This window comes from Talpa europaea (assembly GCF_964194135.1).
Source record: "Talpa europaea genome assembly, chromosome: 12".
NCBI classification, from domain to species: Eukaryota; Metazoa; Chordata; class Mammalia; order Eulipotyphla; family Talpidae; genus Talpa; species Talpa europaea.
The window spans coordinates 63,174,498-63,194,917 of NC_140079.1; the positions used below are offsets into that span (position 1 = coordinate 63,174,498).

The window sequence follows — 20,420 nt, forward strand, 5'->3', positions numbered from 1 at the left end:
TATGCTCAGGGCCTAGGAGCCCCTGAGTGACATCCCGCCATGATTTCTCTAGCTGAGAAGGTCGCCTTCTCACAGGGCTCCTGGAAGTGCCAGGGCAGCCTTCTGAGAGTTGGGAACTGACAGCATCACTTCTGTCACATTCTCTTGGTTAAAGTCAGTCAGCCAGGTTCACTGCGGGACAGATCACTTGGGCTGACTGCAGCCTCACTAGTTCAGCACTCTGTACATGTGAGCAGTGAGACTCGGTATGTAGTTGTGTCTGAAAATACAGAAGGAAACAAAGCCCTCTCTGAAATAGCTGTCATCAGAGATCTCAATTGGCATTGAGCTGAGGTCAAAAAATTATTAGAACCATGTGAAAGGCCTTGAAAGCTCTTTGGCATGATTTCCCCTGGAGGAAAAACTTGAATTTTCATGTGCTAGAACGTTTACTTAGCAGCAGGGCAAATGGATGGTAGGGAGGGAGATCATTTAAGATTCTGTTAGAAGACTGCAGCTAAGAGATGACGAGCCTGGGGGAAATGTGGCCGTGGTTATGGGAGAGGGCGGTAGAGAGGAAGAGATGGGACTCAGTTTCTCACTAGATGGCAGTGGTTTGAGGGTGACACTGGGGTTTCTGGCTTGGAGGCGGCAGAATTTGAATCACACACAGGAATTTGCTTCAGTTTACTTACACATCTTTGTTTTGAAAATGCCTGATTTGCCAGTGCTGGAACTGATAAATTATCAAATCCTGCTGGAAACTTTGATCTTGGGTAAATGAGGAAACGGGATAAGAAAAATAAAAAGATTCCTTAGTTGAAATGAGAAGTCCTAGCAGGGCTGGGACTAGAGCCTGGGATTGACACCTGGGTGCCCTGCTGTCCCCCCTCACATCTGGCTCATGCAGATGATGTTTCACATCTTTGCCAATTCAGAGCAAATCGCCACCGATTCCTGCAAGTAACTGTCTTGAATTTCTTTCATTGATAAGTAACTGAAACCCACTTAAATGAACTAAAGCAAGATGATGTCTGTAAAAGGGACTCATGGCCACGCAGCCCTTTCCTCTCTGCACCTGTTCCATTTTTGAACCAGCTTTCATTGTTTGGTCTGCACGTGGGCACACAAGGTTGTCCACAGCTTCCAAATTTACTCTCCTGAATGTAAGCAAACCAGAGAACCAGTGTCTCCAAATTCCAGTTATTACTGGATAAAAGCTCATAGTTGACTCAGTTTGGGGCAGGTGTTACATGCAACCAATATAAAGCACATTCCCAAAGTCCTGTCCTGGTGGGTGTGTAGACCTAAGAGGGCAGGACTGGGCAGGTGACATTGGGACCTAGAGCGTGGGCGGGAGCGCAGACAGGGAGTTTACACTGAAAGCTTTTATAGCAGTTCAGCAGAGGAATTTTGTATTTCCCATGTATGTATTCTTTTAATTTGTCTTAATCTTTCTGTGATGATGAGGGAAGGAAAACATTGGCCTTTGACAATAGTTTGAGATCCACTGGCATAGGACACAGGACACAAATCTAAAAAATGAAGTTTATCTAAGCAAGCACAGTCTAATGGCAGCAGCTGCTGCTTTACAGGGTAGAAAAGACAAGCAGTGTGGTTGTTTCACCACCTGATTTGCTCCTAGGTGTTACTGGGCCTGCGCGATACCAGTGATTCCATCGTGGCGATCACTCTTCACAGCCTGGCTGTGCTGGTCTCCCTACTTGGACCAGAAGTGGTTGTGGGAGGAGAAAGAACCAAGATCTTCAAACGCACTGCTCCAAGTTTCACTAAAACTATTGACCTTTCCCCAGAAGGTAAGAATGGTGAAAACGTATAGCTCTGTATTCTAAGCATTGTTGTTATTTGGTATTGTACAAGTAATACCAGTGGGCCATACTCAGTCAAATGATATAGAAAAAAATGCCCCCCCCTCGTTCCAGGGGGTGTGAGTTACCAGTTTTAATAACTGTAGTGGGAATCCTTTCATCCCTTTTTTAAACCCACAGAAAGACACAAGGGTGTATATTTACACACACACAGGAATTTTTCTTTAAATGGTGAGAAAATACTGTGCACAGTGCTACAACTTGTTTTTTCCTGTAGCAGCTTGTCAGGGCCCTGTCCCCAGGTCAGAGCCTAAAACCGAGCTCACCTTTTTTGACAGCTGCCTTATGTCGTAGAATGTAATTCATTCTGTGATCTCCCTCTTGAGAGCCACTACAGTGCTGCAGTAGCCTTGCATATATCCTTATGTAGTTAAGATTTTATTGATAGAGGCTAAAGTTCCAGAAGTGGACTTATTGGGTCAAAGAAAATAATGTGAGTTTTCAAAAAAAAAAGACTAATTCTTAAACTAGATATTTAAGTTCTTTGATTTTTGTTGGCCTATTAGATGAAATGCTGTTAGGTATTTCAAGAAATACTTATTTTGGTGTTCCCATTGGATGTTCCATGGAAAGCAGCAATAATTTCTGGTTATGGTCATACTTTGTCAGCTATAATAGTAAGAATTTTTATCAATGTCACTCCAGCTTTTTCTTTGTATAATTCTGAATAGCAGGAGAAGAGTTTATTAGAAAATCAGTTGTCTCTAATTTTAATGCCAAGATAATTTTGAAAGCAGATCTAGCTTCCTAGAGTTTTGAGGAGTCCAAATGCCACTAGTGTCCATGTGGCTCCAAGGAGCTTTTGAAGAGGGGAGGGTTATGGAGAAATCGCCACCTCATCTTAACCAATTTTTCTTTCAGTAGAATACAAAAAATGAGATTTGTATTCCACATCAGGAATTTTTATTTTCTTGTAGGGGAGACAGTATATAGTTTAAGAGTCTAGGGGACAGCTTTGTATGTGCAAACATCTGATTTATTGGATGGAATTCTCTATTTCTAGGTAATTTATATATGGTCCATCTGAATTACTCTGGTCTTAACAAGAAACCAAAAAAGCATCAGATGCTATTTTTATTAAAAACAGATTTTCCAAGAGCACAGATCAGGGTCTCCCCCATTGACTTTCCAAGCCAGGCTCATGACAGAAGATGGCTAGTGAGCTCTGGCCGAGTCCATAACCCAAGTTTCTAATCAAGAGTGGTGCTTCTTTGTTCGTTTGCATGGTCAGACTTAAGGGCTAATATTGAGGTTTGTGAAAAGTGTGACTAAGGAAAGTAAGTCTGCCTGCAGGGAGAGTTGGAAAAGACAATTTTGAAAAGGGCACACTAGGGAGGAAAAGGTATCCTTTTTCTTCATGGAGAACAGTAACAAAGGTAAATAAGCAATAAGGGTGAGCACTTCACCTAGGCTACCTCCTGAGTTAAGGCAGAGGAAGTATTCTTTTCATCATTGCCCACTCGATTATGAACTTTCTGGTAAACTGAAGACAGCATTTATTAGAACTATTTCTTTCTCGGAAGTTAAAAAGGTAAATTTTATGGACTTACAAGTATATAGTCTGTGGCCCTAAGTACATTCAGATTGGTGTGCTTATATTCCTATGACTCATTGCTTTAGAAGGCTTTTAACTTTTATAACCAATTGTCCTTTAGGTGCATCTAAATCCAGCCTCTCACCTAATGCCAACCCCCACTCCATCACCACCATGTGGCCACCCAGCTTGTGCTTAAACATCTCAGAGGTGCCACATACCAGAATCAGTTTTTTCAAACACGTGGAGAGGCTCCCTCCCTGAAACTTATAAATCTTTTATCTGTGCTAAATAAGCCATAGCCGTTCACCACTGCTCACCTACCATGTGACAGAGCAAGAAGCAACTTACCGTCCCTTTCATTACTGTATCTCCAGACTATCTCTTGCGCACTATCTGCAGCCAGCACAGTCAGACCCTGCCTGGTTCAGAGAGCCTCTCCTCTAGCTTATTCCCTCAGTGTTTCTCTTCTGGCAACATGCCCATCAACAGCAAGAAGCACATAGAGCGAGATTGCTACAGTACTCTCTTACGCACAGGTAGAATTACTACATTTATTTAGCTTTTAAACTGTTTGGATAAATGTGTTCCTGAGTAATTTTCAAAATTTTAATTTTGAAAATTAAAGGCATTTCAGAAATATAGACTGACTTACAAATAACCATGTAGTCTGCTTGGGTCTCACCACCTTTCTCTGGGCTAGAGGGTTTATTTTTCCCTTCATGACTGGTGAGAAGAGCAAGCTGACATTACTTGAATTCCTTTCCATATCCGATACTTTGCTTTGGGACTTTCAGTGCTTTAATCAGCCTCTTGTAAAAAAAAAAAAAAAAAAAAAAAAAGAGGTCACTAATAGTTCTGGCAGGTGTTAGTAGCACAAGACTTTCCAGTGCCCTGACTGCACTTAGGGAAACAATGATGTGTTGGCTCAGGCAAACTGATTTGAGCACACACATTCAGGGCATGCATAATTAACACCTTGAAGTGAACATCCCTGTATTTGTTTGTAGGTAGTTATGTAAAGGATTGGACACTCCAGTTAGTTGCTGCTTGATAGACTTCCATCGATCACAATTTTAAATATTTGGAAGATTTACATCACACCTTTGTTAACTGGGATCTCTGTAGTTTAGAGTACATGGATATTTCGAAGAAGTTAGACCTGTATGTTGCCTTAGTGTTAACCTCCTTCTAAATACATTTCTTGAGAATAATTCTTGTGTGTTATCCCCACAGGAGATCAATTTTCTCATCCTATTAAATTTCCCATGAATGGAATCTCAGATGTGAAAAATACCTCAGGAGATAGCAAACACTTCCCATTAAGCTCTAAAAGGTCTGAGGAATGGCCTGACTGGAGTGAGCCTGAAGAGCCTGAAAACAAAACTGTCAGCTTAAAGGTTTGGCCGACAGAACCCCACGATACTGCCAACCCCCCACTCTCTCACCAGACTGCAGAGGAGGAGACTTGGGACGACTTTGAGTCCAGCGGTTTAGATGGTAAAATAAACCCAGGAGATGGAATCACTGCTGCAAGACCTGTTACCTCAGGGGAGCAAATGGCTGTTCCTGCTCTGCTTCCACTCACCCAAGAGTCCCAGGCTTTGAAATCAAGCCCACCCCAAAAGACTAATCTTGTACAAAGCGGGGATAACCCAGACCAAACCAAGCCTACAAAAGTGTTGTCACAAGAAAGGCACCTTAAAGCGCCGTCAGAACTTGGTTTAGGAGAGGAGTTTACCATTCAAGTAAGAAAGAAGCCAGTACAAGACCCTGAATTGGACTGGTTTGCTGACATGATCCCAGAAATTAAGCCTTCAGCTGCTATTATTATTTTACCTGAACTGAGGACAGAAATGATGGTTCCCAACAAGGATGACATCTCACCAATGATGCAGTTCTCTTCAAAATTTGCTGCAGCAGAAATGACTGAGGTGAGGATTATTAAATTGTGCTGTTAGCATATGGATTTCCCCCAGGTACTAGTTAGAACACACAGCATGCTGTTTTCCCAGCCAGGAAAAGACTAATTAATGTATGCAGTTGGTTAAAATGATCCAGTCAAGCACAAAACAAGTTCAGTTCCTATAAAACAGTCCCAAGCATCACTACATTTTTCTGGGGAAGGAAAGCTAAGTGTTTAAAAGATCACTTGTTACATTAAAGAACTTTTTTATTTAAACCAAGAATATGGTGCCAATAGAATGAAATAATTACTGGATTATGCAGTTCTTGTAAAGTGAGTTTGTTACTATAGTTTCATAATACTGGAACCACAGTAATCTTATTCTTCAGCTTCCAGTTATTTTACTTATTAGCACCAAGATATGTACTCTGGCATCAAAAAAGAAAGTGTTTGTTCCCTTTTAAAAAATTCCTGGCTGTGACGATTTGTTGAGCTCGCCCTTTGTCTTGTTGCAGGGCGAGGCTGGAGGCTGGGGAGAAGAAGGGGAGCTCAGCTGGGAAGACAGCACCTGGTGACAACGGGTGTGAATGAAATCTTAGGAAAAAGGATTCCTTTTAAAAAAAAATATCAAACTAATACCTCAAAAGCAGGCTCTACAGACAAGAAAACCCCAAGGCATCCTGTTTTTCCCATGCCAGGAGCTTCTTTTCCAGTCTGTGCCAATTGCAGCGTGAGCCCTCGGGCGCCGGCCCTGGGCGGGACCTGGTGGAGCCTGCCTTTGACTGAGGCTGGGTCTGCGAAGACCACGTGGCTGCCGGAAGGTTGGATTTACTGCTTTTTTTCCAGGACAATTCCAGAAGTAGAGAAAATAAATACAAAAATTCAAGCTGATTAGCTTAACTTTGTGCCATTTCTTTAACAGTCAGAAGAGTAAGGTCTATTGTGAAATACAACTTACTGAAAAAATTTTAGCTATAAAGTATATAAATGACAAAATTGCTAAGGTTTCCTTGGGCAGCTTATTTATTTGTTTACAGTTGTACTATCTGGAGTAAATGGCCCTGCTGGGACCTGGGCGATTACTGACTGTTCCACATGTTGTTATGTTGTACCAAAGTTCTTAATGAGAAATATCCCCCACAATCCTGTTCTCTGAATGTCCAATAAAGCCTATTTTAACTAGATTCAACTTTATAAAAGCTGTTTTATGTGAAGATACACAGACATAATTACATCCATTACAAAAAATACTGCAGGGCAACAAAAATCATACCCAATTCTAGTGATCGGGTCCATTCACGTTTCACCCTGGAGCACAAGACGTTTTATCTTCTCAGTCCTTTCTTGGAGTGCCTCCAATTCCATCAGGAGCCAGTCTGGAGCAGGAGATTTGTGGATTAATAACTCAGTAGCCTCCAAGGCCCCTGTTGCTGCTTGCAATGCTGACCTGTATTCTTCTTCCAGGGGGAACTCGTGACGGGCTCTCTTTGCATGAGGCTGGCAAATGGGAAAAATGTGATAAGTAATGCCATGATACCCATTCTAAAAATGAGAAAACTTTCTTGTAAAAAAAAAAAAAGTTTAATGTGAAATTTTCTTCTAGCCATTGCTCCTAAGGGCACCCTAGAAAAATATGTGAATGCATTTTTGCTTTGTCACAATGACTCAAGTGCTACCATTATTGCCCAAGGAAGCTAAGAGAATGGTTGCCTCATCCAGTAATTTCCAGTGAGTATTCTTTAAATATTTAATCTTTTCTTATAGAAAACAAGCCCCATGTGTGAATTTCCTAAATGCTTTCAGTTTTCTTTTTAATAAGTTTATGACTGATAAGAGCTATGGTCTTTGATTTGAAGCCAGTTCAACAATAAATTGTCAGGCTTTCTAACATTGCACTGGGAGGCAGAGGGGCCAAGATGCCTTTTATAATCACTGTTCTTAAAGAAGGGTCATAATTTTTAAAGGTTTATTTATACTATTGATATGTTTGTAGGTTTCAGGCATAAAAGGTACAAGTTACTAACATATACTTAAACATACATAAAAATTATAACTAAAACTTATCAGATTGGTGTTCAAAACATTTAGAATATATTTAGTGGTGTTGATTGCTTCTGATTTTGAGACAAAACCACAACTTAAGCTGCTGGCTCAATAATTAGGCACGGGATTAGAGAAAACATTTTGGAAGGTAAGTTAACTGGTTTTCTTCTGTGGCTCAAACTACTGTATTTGCAGCATCACTTGTATAAGTATATAACTCTCCTCACCCAAAGGTTACTGCAAATAAGTAGTCCCATCAGCTTCCTGATGGGTTGACAACCTTTCATGGAGAAGAAATGTGATTATTAGTTTCTGATCCATACTAGAAAGTTGTCCATACCTGTAAAGATGACCATTTTACTGCTTTTTCAGTAACTTTAGCCAGGGGCACCCAGAAAACACCCTTTTCCTGTTTCACACGTTCCACTTTAGCAGCTGCAGTTTCATCTACAAATCCAGTCTGCAAAATGCATGAAAAACCAAGTCAGCATCCACCCGCCAGCCTTCTCTAGTGGATCACAAATGGTATATGAAGTGCCAAGTGCGAAACAATTCTGGCTTAGCCTGTAAGCTAGGGAGATCCTGGAAGTGGATTCATCTCTAAGTAATTTGGGCAAAATTATATAGGGTTCTTTCCCTGCAGAAAACTTGTATCTTTTCAGGAAGAACTGATAGCCTGCTAACCTTTACAAAATGAAAATTTGGCAAAAGCAATATACATGCACACAGACTTAAATCTAGCTTATAGTATATAATATGAACCTGTGTTATACCTACATTACAGTAGTAAATGCATGTGTATCCAATTATGCTCAGTCATCCCACTACCTAAATTACCAGCGCTGTAGTCCCCCAAACTACAGGCTGCGCAGCTTTATACCTGAGACTTAAAATGTGGTCCCAACTGCTTACTAATAGTGTTTCACCACTTTCCCGAGCGCTGTGAAAACTGTAAATAATTTCTTCCCAATTGTATAACCAATTTCATGATGAACTTTCTAACTTTTCTAACTTTCTAACACTAACTTTCATGATGAACAAAACAAAGTAAGTATACTACTGTATTGATACTATACAAATAAAATACCTTCTCCAGAAAGGATACAACTTTGTTCTTAGTTTCTTCAGAACTGAGACACTGAGGAACTATCTCTTCAAGATTTGTTCCCTATAAAAGATTAATAAGTAAGACCAATTTAAATATATTTCAACAATCTGCAGAGATATAGGAGTTACTCAAAAATGCATCTGAAAATACTCAGTGCCAACAGATACTCCAAAGATACTATCAAGCATAGTGCTGTTAGCTTTAATTACTCCTGCTGGTTATACCAGCAGGACTGCACAGCAAGGGAGTGAGGCAAGGAGCCACCTTCTCAACAGGACAACACTCACAGGTCTGTGTGCAACACCCTGATGACCCCTGTGATAGTCTGAGTTGAATGGGTTACCATTCATCCCAGAAGTACCATCTGAAAGTGCGTGAGTTAGTAGATCTGGTTTGATGCTTACACTGGTTACTACCCACAGGAGCATAGTAAAGTTACTTCATTTCTCAGTGGCTCATTTTAGTGTATAATAGATGGTGGGTAATAATGCCTTCAGCAGAAAATTTTATGACTAAGATACGAAAGGAGCTCAATACATGTCTGGAATATCTGAAATACTACAATGTTTCGGAGATCGTTGTGATATCTTAGTCTTACCTCAGCAAACTGGGTAAACGCCTCCAAGGCATGTTGTTCTAGCAGCCAGTTGCTGTCAGCTAGTAATAAGGCAAAAATAGAAGACAGGTTGGGCAGAATTTTGTCCTAAAAAGAGAATCAGAATTACTAAGTAGAGGAAAATCTGAATAGAGCACATTCAATATACTTCACGTTGCAAGTTTCTCTAATTCCATCCCAATGAACACATAGTTAACACGGGTAGGTCAGGTCACTCCTTTGCTCTTATCCTTCCAATAGCTCCCATTTTCCTCCAGGTAAAAGATCAAAGTCCTTACAATGGCATGCTAAGCCCCACTCCCTGTGTGGGCTGTCCTGGCTCCCCAGGCATATCAGGCATGCTTCTGTCTGACTCCTGCATGGCTGGCTTGCTCAGCTTCAAGATTTACTCACATGTCCCTTCAGTGAGCAGGCTCTTCCCCACCACTGCTTAATTTTTCTCCAAATTACTCCCCTCCACTTAATATATATGTGTCACTACTGTGCTAGTCTGCTTCCTCTCCACAGACAGTGGTGGGTGTGTGTGTATATATATATATATATATATACACTTGATCAGTTTAGTTTTACTGAAACCTCAGTAATCGATTAAAACAGCACCTGGTACATAGCAAGAATTGTTTTTTCTTGAATAAATGTATCAATCTCATCTGGGAACTTTAAAATGCCTCAACATGCTGATGGACCCCAAAATTTCTTCAGGGCCTAACTTCACTCCTGGGAATACATAATGTAACTTTTGCTAATAAAACATCTTTTCCTTAGATTTTTGGGCACATTAGGGTCCACAACTACACATAAATGAAGCAGCATTTTGAGTATATTTTATGCTAGAAAGATTGCTCAAATGCAAGTATCTTGGTATACAAAACTTTTTGTACAAATGGTAGAGCAGTATTCACCTGTGAACAAATAAATGAAAGGGTTCTGTAGAAAACAGCCAGTTAAATTTTTGGCTTCAGAAATTTTAATCCACATTTATTGACTAATGTCCATAATAGCTTTCTGATTACAGAAACAGCTCACTGATGAGCTTACATACGTATGGGGGAAAAAAAATCAAGTTTCTAGAATTGCTGGATTTGGACCAAAGTAATAAGGAAGGCAGAACCCTAAGAGAGAGAATTCCTTTTGCTGTGAGATAGGTATGTGATAAAATTTAGTAAATGAGTACGGTTAGGTCGTAAAAGTACACTTTCATAAATATCCTTTCCAACATTTTGGAAAACACTGTCTTTTCCTTTAATATAAAACCAAGAAAACAACTTCAGTAACCAGATTTTCTCATTAAACACTGCATCCCGTGAGACAAATATGTTTTCCCTCCTCAGGAGCTTTGTGTGCTAAAGCCTAGTTGGACTGAGAATCTCCGACTACAGACAACACAGTTACTTCTATATCAACATGATTTTGGAAGAAAACAAGTTCTGTAGTAACATCATCTCTCCACAAGATTTTTTTTTCACTAACTTTCATTGTCAACAATACACAGAAGTCCCCAAATTAAAAGCCTGCAAATCCCTCAGTCACTTACTCTACAGAGATTTTGCTTTTAATAACATGATAACAAAATAAGAGTATTACCTGGGTAGCCTGAGATATAGTAAGTTTTCCTAGAGAAGATAGGAAATCCAGCATTGCCAAACGAACATGGTCAGGAGGCTCCAACTTAAGAAGTGAGGTTTGCAAAATTATTACCTATGAGGGAAACACCACAAACAGTTATAAATGAAGAGACTAAATCACTGAGATTTTGATGGGTATGTGGGCAAGGGAATCAAAACTCAGCCACTGAACACTCCACAAAGCCTAAATCACAAGTAGAATTTAAAAAGCACAAGTGATTTGAGTTCATCTTACAGCATTCTTCCTACCGACCACTACTGTAAGCAAAAAATTAAAGGCAAAAAACCCTGTGTTCCTGAAAAACTATATACCAGTGCTCTTCCTTCAATCTTTAAAATGTATATTTTTCATAAATGATAAATTCATTCCTTAAAATGGAGACCGGTAACCTTTCTATAAAGGACCAGATGGTAAATATTTGAGACTTTGTAGGAACACAGGAATGTTCCCCATGAATATAAACATACAAAATATAAAAATCATCCTTAGTTCTTGTGCTGAAAAACAGGATGGCAGAATTTAGTGAGATCAGATTTTGCCAACCCCTGAATTTAAAGGAACAGTGAGACCAAGTCTTTTATAAAGGAATCAATCCCTAAATGATTTTGTTGAAATTTCAGACCCTTAGTTAAGCAAAACTATCTGTCTTTAATTTCTGAAAGAACATTAGATCCTTTAGTCAACAAATAATTTGTCAATTATTTGCAGTATTCTCATTTTCTATAATTTACTAGTCCATGTTTACACATCTAGTTAATTAAAATGTATATAATTAGTAAATACTTGTTAATGCTAATTTCTTCATGTACATAATGCTAATTTCTTCATGTAGCTCACCAGAGCTACTGAAAACAAAGTATTACTAAATTTCACTTCCTACCACCATGTACCCTGACAGGTTACACTTCTTCCAGCATCCAAAACAGAAAGGGTTATTAGCTTTACATCCTAACAGTTTGTGTGTGTTTCTTAGGTGACCATAAACTTAAGCCAACTCTTGATTTTGGAGATCAGGTCTGCCTAGGCAAGAACCCATTTCAAGGCCTCAAAATCACTTCAGGCAAGATGAAGGTCTCTTTTCATGAGCTCACAACTTTCAAAAGGGGAGCATAACTTAGGTAACATCACAAAAATTCTCTGGACAAAGACCCCAGTTCTACCTGCCTCACCCCATATAAGCTGGGGGTCAAAACGAAAACTCAGTAGTTGGATCAAAACTATTTTATTGCAAAGAAACAATGAGGACTAGCTGTAAATCCATTTTGGTCCCCACTCTCACAGCTGCTCAAATGCCTTTTAATCTGCTGTGATTCAGAGTCAGCATATGAGCCATGAGCCTAACCTCAGGGACTTTTCTTGAGCAGCTAACATAATAAGATTTGAGGGCTCAGTACCAGGGAGGTTGGGAAAAACAAAAGGCTGCATTTCCAGCCAGTTACACTAACCACATTCTCCTAGAAGGAAGGAGGAGACGTGAGGAGACATCCTTGGATAGTAAGTGAATCTATGATGTTCATGTTCAGTAAGAAAGGATAACGTACAAACTGAGCAATAAATCATTAAAAAAGGACTTGCTAGAAAGTTATTTTAAGTCATACAAGCTTAACTTTCTCAACAAAATATCAATTTACTCACTATTCTTACCTGATATATCAACTGAGGATCTAGCGTTTGAATGAAAAATCCCAACAGTGGAAGTAAAAGGCTGAGTGTCTGCTGAACACAAGGCTGACTTGTTACCTTAAATAAACAAAATAATTTGAGAAAATTTTAAATTACATGAGACTAGCAACCTTCTAATGAGCATTTATTATATACTGGGCAATGGGCTAGGGCTTTCTACTTATCTCACCTTAAACAACTATGATACTATTATTATAGGTAGATCTCATCACCCTCACTTTACTAATAAGAAAAAGGGGCAGCAAGACTAAGTAATTTGCTGAAGATCATGTGGTCAGTAAAAAGCAGAGCCATAATTCAAAGATTTAACTCACACGGAGAGCTAAGTACTTCTGTCTGCTACTGAAAAGTTTTTATGTTCCTTTCAGTTCTTGAAATCCCATTTCTCTTCTCTGTAATTGTTGTTTCTATCATATTGTAAGTTGTGTTCCCCGAGAGAGATCCCCAGGGAATACATGACTTGTGAGATCAGGGGAAAGCACTTGTTGAAGCCAAAATACTGCAGTAGAGAAATCTGCCATACATGAACTTTAATGAAAAAAAAAAACAGTAACTGTAAAACCACTGCTGTTAGTTCCCAAAAGTATGAATGTTGCCTTTAGCTTTCACTGGCTGGTATAACTAGGGCACAGACTTACTTCTATTTAGTCAAGGGAAACAAATGTGATATTTAGATTTTTAAAACATCATTTAAAACTACCATAATCTATGGAGACATGGATCACTCTAAGTCTAGCTCAACCAGCATTTGGTCTCTTTGGCTTTGCTGAGGAAGAGGAATACAAATCAACTATAACCCAGTCACCTGCCCCTTCCACCTGTAAAACATCATTTAAAAGACCTTAAAATCACAGGAGCAGGAACTCACCCAAGAGAAGAGTAATCGGGGAAGAGATTTTTAAAATACTGGCCCTGAAAATACACTGAATGTCACTGTCACCTTACTAGACTCTAGTTTCACTAATATAATTCTATAACATTCTTACAAAGAACTGGCTGGCAGTACAAACAGGTATCTAAAGTTCTAATCCCAAGTTCTAAATAAATCACTAGCACCCATAGATATTTTACTCTACAGAGAAATTTCAATACTATTCTCCTTTCTCAATATTTGTTCTTAAGAGATGATCAGTGCTTCTCTTACCAGTTTAATGTTCAAAAAGGCCCAAAGCTGACTCCCAACCTCCATAATTTCTGTCTGTTGTCCAATGTCCAAAGTTTCACTAGCAGAATTACACACAGCGAGCAGAGCAGAGAGTGCTGTGTTCTATAAGGGAGAGACAAGGGAAAAGACCTGCGTTCACACACCAGAGCTGGAGCCCCACTATCTGGTGTTATGAGTTACTAATAACTCTTCATAAAAACCCAGATAAGAGTCATATTCCTAAGACCCACAGTAATCTTTTCAGCTATTCATTTAGTACAGTGTATTTCATTAAAACTATTTTTTCTCATACCCAGAAACATTTGCTTCATTTTTCTAAGCAAACCTTTCTCACTTTTGGGTAGAAAATGAAATTTAAACAGCATTGCATTTTAATTTATAAATGGTATGGCCAAGCTGACTTATAATAGTCATTAGCAACTAAAAACTTTGTATATTCACACTATGTACCTAGCAGTCTTTCTAAATTATTAGATTTCTAATGTTTTGTATCTTTAAAATTTCTCAGGAACACTACATTCAATAAGCACACACAGTGCTTGAGAATTATACTACCTAAAATGTGAAACTAATCTCTGGATTTACTCTGATCTCTGGCCAAGAATAGTGTGAGCTGAGGTATAGGGGTGTAATGTGAAGGCCATGTGAGAATGTAATGATCAGTAACAGTAATGGCTTTAATCCATTAACTTAAACCACCACATTCAACTTTATCTGATTACTACACATCTTTTAAGATTTACTTATTTCCATTCCCAAAAAGGCATTGTAAATGAACTGCCAAGCTGAAGTTTTGGTCATAGATATTTCTTTCTTTTTAGAAAACAGACATGTTACTTTACCGATAAAAGTTAGTGTACAAAAAATGCAATGCCTGAGCTGTTTAACCTACCCGACTAGGTATTTAATAGTTTTCCTAAAATAAAGGCACATGAAAATCACATTTCCTTTTGATATGTTTTAAATTATTCTAATAATTATGGTCAAATGCCATTACATACCAAAGTATCAGAATATTTACACTCAGTACAGAAATACATACTCTGCAAAAAAACCCTGAACTCAAAATTATTCAATCCCTTGAATGTCCTGCCCCCATACTTGATTTTTCTCCCCTTATCACAAAATGACATATTACTTATTTTACTGTACATAGCTAAGTCCATGAAATTAGGGACTTTTGCTTATTTTGGGTCCCTGATTTACAAATCCCCAAATAAATCCTAGAACAGAAATTGGCACGTAAGAACACTCAAAATATGTCTGTTGAATGAATCAGTAAGTGAATATGATAAAACTGGAAAATTCAACTACAGTACTATATTCAATTTTTAAAAATCCCATTTTTTTATTTCTTATAGGTGAGCTTCCTTTTATCCTATTAAGAGGAAACATCCTAAATAAGGAGGTACAGAAAGGCTCAGAGTAGGTTTGCACAAAATTCTAGTTTTGTCAGCTAGAATATCTGCTGTTAATCCAGAGATGTGCCATCAAAAATATTGCAAATAAAGTGTTTCATAATGTGTTTCATGTTGTTCCCAGATGTCCTGAGCTACTAAACAATTTATATGAATCAAGATAACAGTAGTTTCTCATAGATACCTTTATAATACAGAAATCTCAAATACTGCTAGGTTCTAATCTGCAGGCAGAAACTGTGTCTATCTACTACCAAACCATCCCCAGTAGCTAAGAAAGTGCTCAATAAACAGTCACTGAATGAACTAAGTCAATCAAAATCATTGCCTTACCAGAGACACAAGTTCTCCCATAGTGTGGCAGCCACTCAGCCACCTCCTGCACTGGGCGGTGCCTGCTCTGGAGACCTCACATGCAGCCTGTTTCCTGAGCTCAGCAGGTAATGCCTGGAAGGAAATATATTGCCACAGAAGCAAATTTTCTGCTGCTCTTGGGGAAAATTTCTGGATAAACTCCATCTGAAATAAATTATTAAAAAGGCAAGAATAATGAAGTCGGATGAATACACAAAAGCTAAATAATAGCTTCCATATTTAATGTTTAAAAAGTTAACACATGCCTCCCTGGTGGCGCAGCGGTTGAGCGCTGGGTTGCAAAGCTGCCTGCAGCCTCTGTAGCGCCAGTTCGAACCCTGGCTGCTCCCAGGCCACCAGAGGAGGGTCCCGCATGGTGCGCAGACCTCTCCTGCCACCGGCTGCTCCCCTCAGCAGTATACTTCGGTCCTTCTGCCTGCTCTGCTCCCTGCTCTGGCTCTGGTGAATTCTCTCGCCCTCCCGCGCTTCTGACTATACCCAGTGCTTGTATAAACAAATAAATAAATCTTAAAAAAAAAAAAAAAAAAAATTCTTAAAAAAATAAATAAATAAATAAAAAGTTAACACAAGTGAGCATGAATTTTTTGCTATCCCTGTTTTCAAAATAAAAGACAATTTAAATAGAGCAGATACAAATGCACTAAGAATGTTAAATATTTTATCATGCTTCCACACAAGCAGTGTAATATTGTCCCAAGCATCTGTGTGCTTATCTCCTTGCAGTTAAGCCAAAAATGATGTTTCAAAAAAAGGCAACAAGATTGAGTCAGTTGGGCCTCCCCGGTGGCGCAGCGGTTGAGCGCTGGGTTGCGAAGCTGCCTGCGGCCTCTGCGGCGCCAGTTCGATCCCCGGCTGCTCCCCGGCCAGCGGAGGAGGATCCCACATGGTGCGCAGACCTCTCCTGCCACCCGCTGCTCCCCTCAGCAGTGTACTTCGGTCCTTCTGCCTGCTCTGCTCCCCACTCTGGCTCTGGTGAATTCTCTCACCCTCCCGCGCTTCTGACTATACCCAGTGCATGTATAAACAAAACAAACAAACAAATATAATAAATAAATAAATAAAAACATGCCTCTATAAAAAAAAAAAAAACTATTAAAAAAAAAAAAAAAGATTGAGTCAGTCAACTTTTGTGGCTATTATCTAATCTATCAACAGGACTGATAAAAGCAAGTCATAGGTTCAGTTTCCTAGTAGGCTACATCTGAAATTAGTTTCAGAAGTGTAAGCCACAACTCCATAACACTGTGGTTGGCAAATTGGCAAATCCATTCTACCATTGAAAGAATAGTTCAAAGTATGTAGTATGTCATGTTAATACAAAAAAATGGTACTTCTCTTAAAATAGAGCATCAATACTATAAGTTTGACAGAAACTGTACTGTTGTTTAGTGTATTTATATTCAAATTTTACTTTGCAGAAAATATGTCGCTGTCAAAATAAGGGCAAAATCACGTGGCCATTTTCTAGGATAGCTGCTAACATCAAAAAAGTAGGGGCCTCCCCTGGTGGCGCAGGTGGTTGAGCGCAGCGCTGTGAAGCTGTCCGCAGCCTCTGCAGCACCCAGCCAGGTCGGTGAGAATCCTACATGGAGCGGCAGACCTCACCTGTCTCGCCCGCTGCTCCCCTCAGCAGTGTATTTCAGTCTGCCTGTTCTGTTCCCGCTTTGTCTCTGGTGAATCCTCTCACCCTCCCACACAACTGGCCTGTGCCCCAGTTCTTGTATGCATGAATAAATAAATCTTAAAAAAAAAAAAAGTCAAAAAAGTAGGTCCTTTGCTGAACTATGCTATTATAAGAAGCCACTTTATTTATGAAATCAAAGTACATCAGTAAAGCCAAGAGAAATGTGCCAACTGATAAGCTGTAGTTCAACATCACCTTTCTCTCTAATAAAGTCCCATGAGTGAATGAACTGGGTCCCATTCCACAATAGAAACAATAGTGCTTTGGGCTACATAACAGGATAATGGCAGCCAGATTTGTTACAAAGAAGCATTTTATTTATACTCTTGAGTTTGAAAATTCTGGTATCAATGCAGTTTTAAAGATTTAAACTGACAATTCACAAACAGTGAAGTATAAAGGAATATATGCAGAGAATTATGACTTCCCTCCTTAAAACTGAGTAGAGAGGGGGCCTCCCCTGGTGGAGCCGCGGTTGAGTGCTTGGCTGCGAAGCTGCCCGCAGCCTCTGCAGCGCCGGTTCGATTCCCAGCCACCGGCGAGGGTCACACATGGTGTGCAGACTTCTGTCGCCTGCTGCTCCCCTCAGCAGTTCGTTTCGTCAGTCTGCCCATTCTGTTCCCCACTCTGGTGAATTCTCTCACCCTCCCACGCTTCTGACTGTACCCAGTGCTTGCATAAATTAATAAATCTTAAAAAAAAAAAAAAACGAGTAGAGAGGAAAAAATACACCAGTGGGCTTAAAAGGCAATAGTAATTTTTACTTTATATTAAAAATGGTAGCATTACATTAGTGCAGAAGGCACATTAAACCTCCTTCATTAAGGTAACTCCCCTCCTCCTACTCATAGGTCCTTCAACACATATCTCAAACACCATCAGCTTCCACCACTCCTGGTCCCACAGCACCTCCCCAGAAGTGATCTCTAACCTACGAAGACCCAACAACTCTCATTTGTGCCTCAGTTGGAAAAGCACATGGAGCAGTGGCAGGTGCACAGATTTTATAATCAGGTCAGGTTTGAATCCCAGCTCAGTCATTTATTGTGGCAAGTCTGGGGAAGTTATTTCCCTGAGTCACTACTACATCTGTAAAACATGAACTCATCTAAGGCTGCTGTGGAACTTAATGAATTAAAGTGCCTGGTACAAAGCCTGGCACATACTATAGTCTCAAAAAGGTCAGTTCCCTCTCATTCCTTTAAGAAAAAGGATCACATCTGAAGAGAAAAGGAAAAAGGGCCAAGAGGGGTGTTTTATACCTTGAAGATAACCTTCAAGGAAGGTAAGACAAGGGTTAGTGAGGTTTCATTGGTACCTAGACAACCTCTCTAAAGGCAGGGAAGCAGACATGGACTTGGGGCTAAGACCCTAGTAAGAAAGAAAGTTAGTAAGTATTGAGCATTCCTCTAAGCCTATAAATGCTAAGTGTTTCACAAATATTAACTGTCAGTTCTTAAAAATCTTTCAAAATAGTTGTACATATCTGCCACCTTGTAGATAATCAGGAAGGATGACTTTCCCAAGGTCCCAGAAAATCAGGATTCAAACCAAGGTCTGTAGACTTAAGAACTGGTGAAGAACCCCTTCACTTATCTAGCAGTTCCCAAGCTGGGATCCCTGTCAAAATCATATAGAAATTTAACAAATAACAACAACTACCAAGTCTCACAGTACAGCCACCACTCCATTGATGAGTTAAAGAGCCCATACTTTTGTAAAGCTCCAGAAGCTCCAACATGCACTGTGCTACACAGGTCTCTGTACTGGAGACTCTATCATGGCAGCATCTGCTTTCCTCACAATAGTAAGCAGGGAAAGCTCATTGTGCTTTTCATTTTCCCCTAGAAGATCAAATTTTTGAAAAATTAGAGACACCACTAAGGGCATAAATAATATTCTAGCTCTTCAAAATAAGCTAAAGAGGCAAGGGAGATGGCACCATGTCATTACATCTTAACTGCATGAGAAATAATGTATATTTCCAGAAGAGAGAATGACTACAACTAGCAGTGAAGACATTCTCAAGGATTCTTTCCTTGGCCAAACTTAAGAGAGGCAGGTGCTTCTGAGCTTTCTTCTCAACTACTATTTAGCAAGAATCTGAAGTCAGCTTAGAGAAATTTCCCCAGTCTTGTCTACATTTAGCAAGAATGCAATGATTCAATTTAGCCAGAATCACACCCTTACCCGGAATTTCCTCTGAGTAATTTTTGTCCACTCACTTCCACCTTGCTCTTTGGCTATTGATCCTTATCTGTCCATGTGGATTTCAGAATTGAGCCCAGTTCTACACTAAGGACCCTTCTCCCTGATTGCAGTAGTTCCTTAATAAAATCTGTCCTTACAGTTTAAACTACTGTATATATAGCTCTGGTTTTTCTTTAATAGTATCAAAATCTAAATCCAGCTAAAAGTAAAAAGCAAATTAAATATATTAAAAATCTATGCTCAGATTTGTCAATAATAAAACATAAAATAAATGGCAAGAAAGGAAGAGGATAGAAGGTCTACATAAGAGTCTGAATCCAACTCTCAGCAGCTGCTGGAAGACAGTAACAAAGTTGATATCCTTGCCTGTTGGGGTGGGGTCATGAAGAAGAAGAGACGCCTCAATAGTATGGACAGGTTGGTAAGCTGATAACATTCTCCAGGGCAAGACTTTATCTGGGAAGACAGGAGAGAAAGGTAAGATCGGTTGATTTAAAATCAGTTTTCATAAGCTTTTATATGCAAAATTATTAACACTAGTTCTTTCTGGAAGATAAAATTATAGGTAATTTTTAATTTTAAGCTTTTCTTTCATTTATGAACCTAGATTAATTTTATAATGAGAAAACATTACTTAAAAACATCACTCTAGAATTTCTATTTCTAGTTACTATTTTGATATTTACTATACCTACTCAAAGAAAAGTCATGGGATTTTTAAAGCTTTAGGCACAACAGTATAGTGGCAGATTTAAATATACAAAATGAAATTCTCAATAAAAGATTTTGTTAAGTCAATATTCTGGAAATCAATTTCTATTATAATGTACCAGCAGAGCCTTTATTTAAAGGAAAGAAGAAGACCTAAAACACATAACATAAAAACTGCTCTTTATCTGTTTTATGCAATATAAGTGTGTTAGTGCTCCAGATAGTTAGCATGGAGACAGACATCAGCTGCCCTGTACTACACTGGATTTATACATGCTATAATATGTATAATATGTATAATGGACACACATCTATATGGACATAATAGCTCTTCTAGAAACCAAAGATGCAAGCACCCACATAAGATATATATCAAAGGCTGGGGTCAAAAAACACAAGCCATGACCACCTGGTATGGAATATATTAAAAACCACCTCAGAATTTAAAAGCAAAAGGTCAATAAAAAGATTA

The 20,420-nt window shown here is 39.1% G+C and overlaps 2 protein-coding genes across 3 annotated transcripts in view; one reads left to right on the top strand and one right to left on the bottom strand.

Moving 5' to 3' along the window:
- Nucleotides 1–5,883, top strand: part of SCYL3 (SCY1 like pseudokinase 3) — a gene marked incomplete at both ends in the record, with an annotated part of 29,285 nt that extends 23,402 nt beyond the window's left edge. The window contains 4 exons of one of the 2 annotated variants that reach the window (XM_084251522.1): nt 1,625–1,796; nt 3,780–3,941; nt 4,639–5,336; nt 5,824–5,883. In XM_084251522.1, the coding sequence (XP_084107648.1) occupies nt 1,625–1,796; nt 3,780–3,941; nt 4,639–5,336; nt 5,824–5,883 (1,092 nt within the window). The remainder of the gene's footprint in view (nt 1–1,624; nt 1,797–3,779; nt 3,942–4,638; nt 5,337–5,823) is intronic. The other variant, XM_084251523.1, reaches the window with a different exon arrangement.
- A 721-nt stretch (nt 5,884–6,604) lies between these two features.
- The window catches only part of FIRRM (FIGNL1 interacting regulator of recombination and mitosis), a gene marked incomplete at both ends in the record, with an annotated part of 44,511 nt that continues 30,695 nt past the window's right edge, over nt 6,605–20,420 (bottom strand). Inside the window, 9 exon segments of the mRNA XM_084249481.1 lie at nt 6,605–6,805; nt 7,692–7,811; nt 8,439–8,519; nt 9,058–9,162; nt 10,660–10,773; nt 12,346–12,441; nt 13,529–13,651; nt 15,301–15,486; nt 19,604–19,693. Of these exon segments, the coding sequence (XP_084105607.1) occupies nt 6,605–6,805; nt 7,692–7,811; nt 8,439–8,519; nt 9,058–9,162; nt 10,660–10,773; nt 12,346–12,441; nt 13,529–13,651; nt 15,301–15,486; nt 19,604–19,693 (1,116 nt within the window).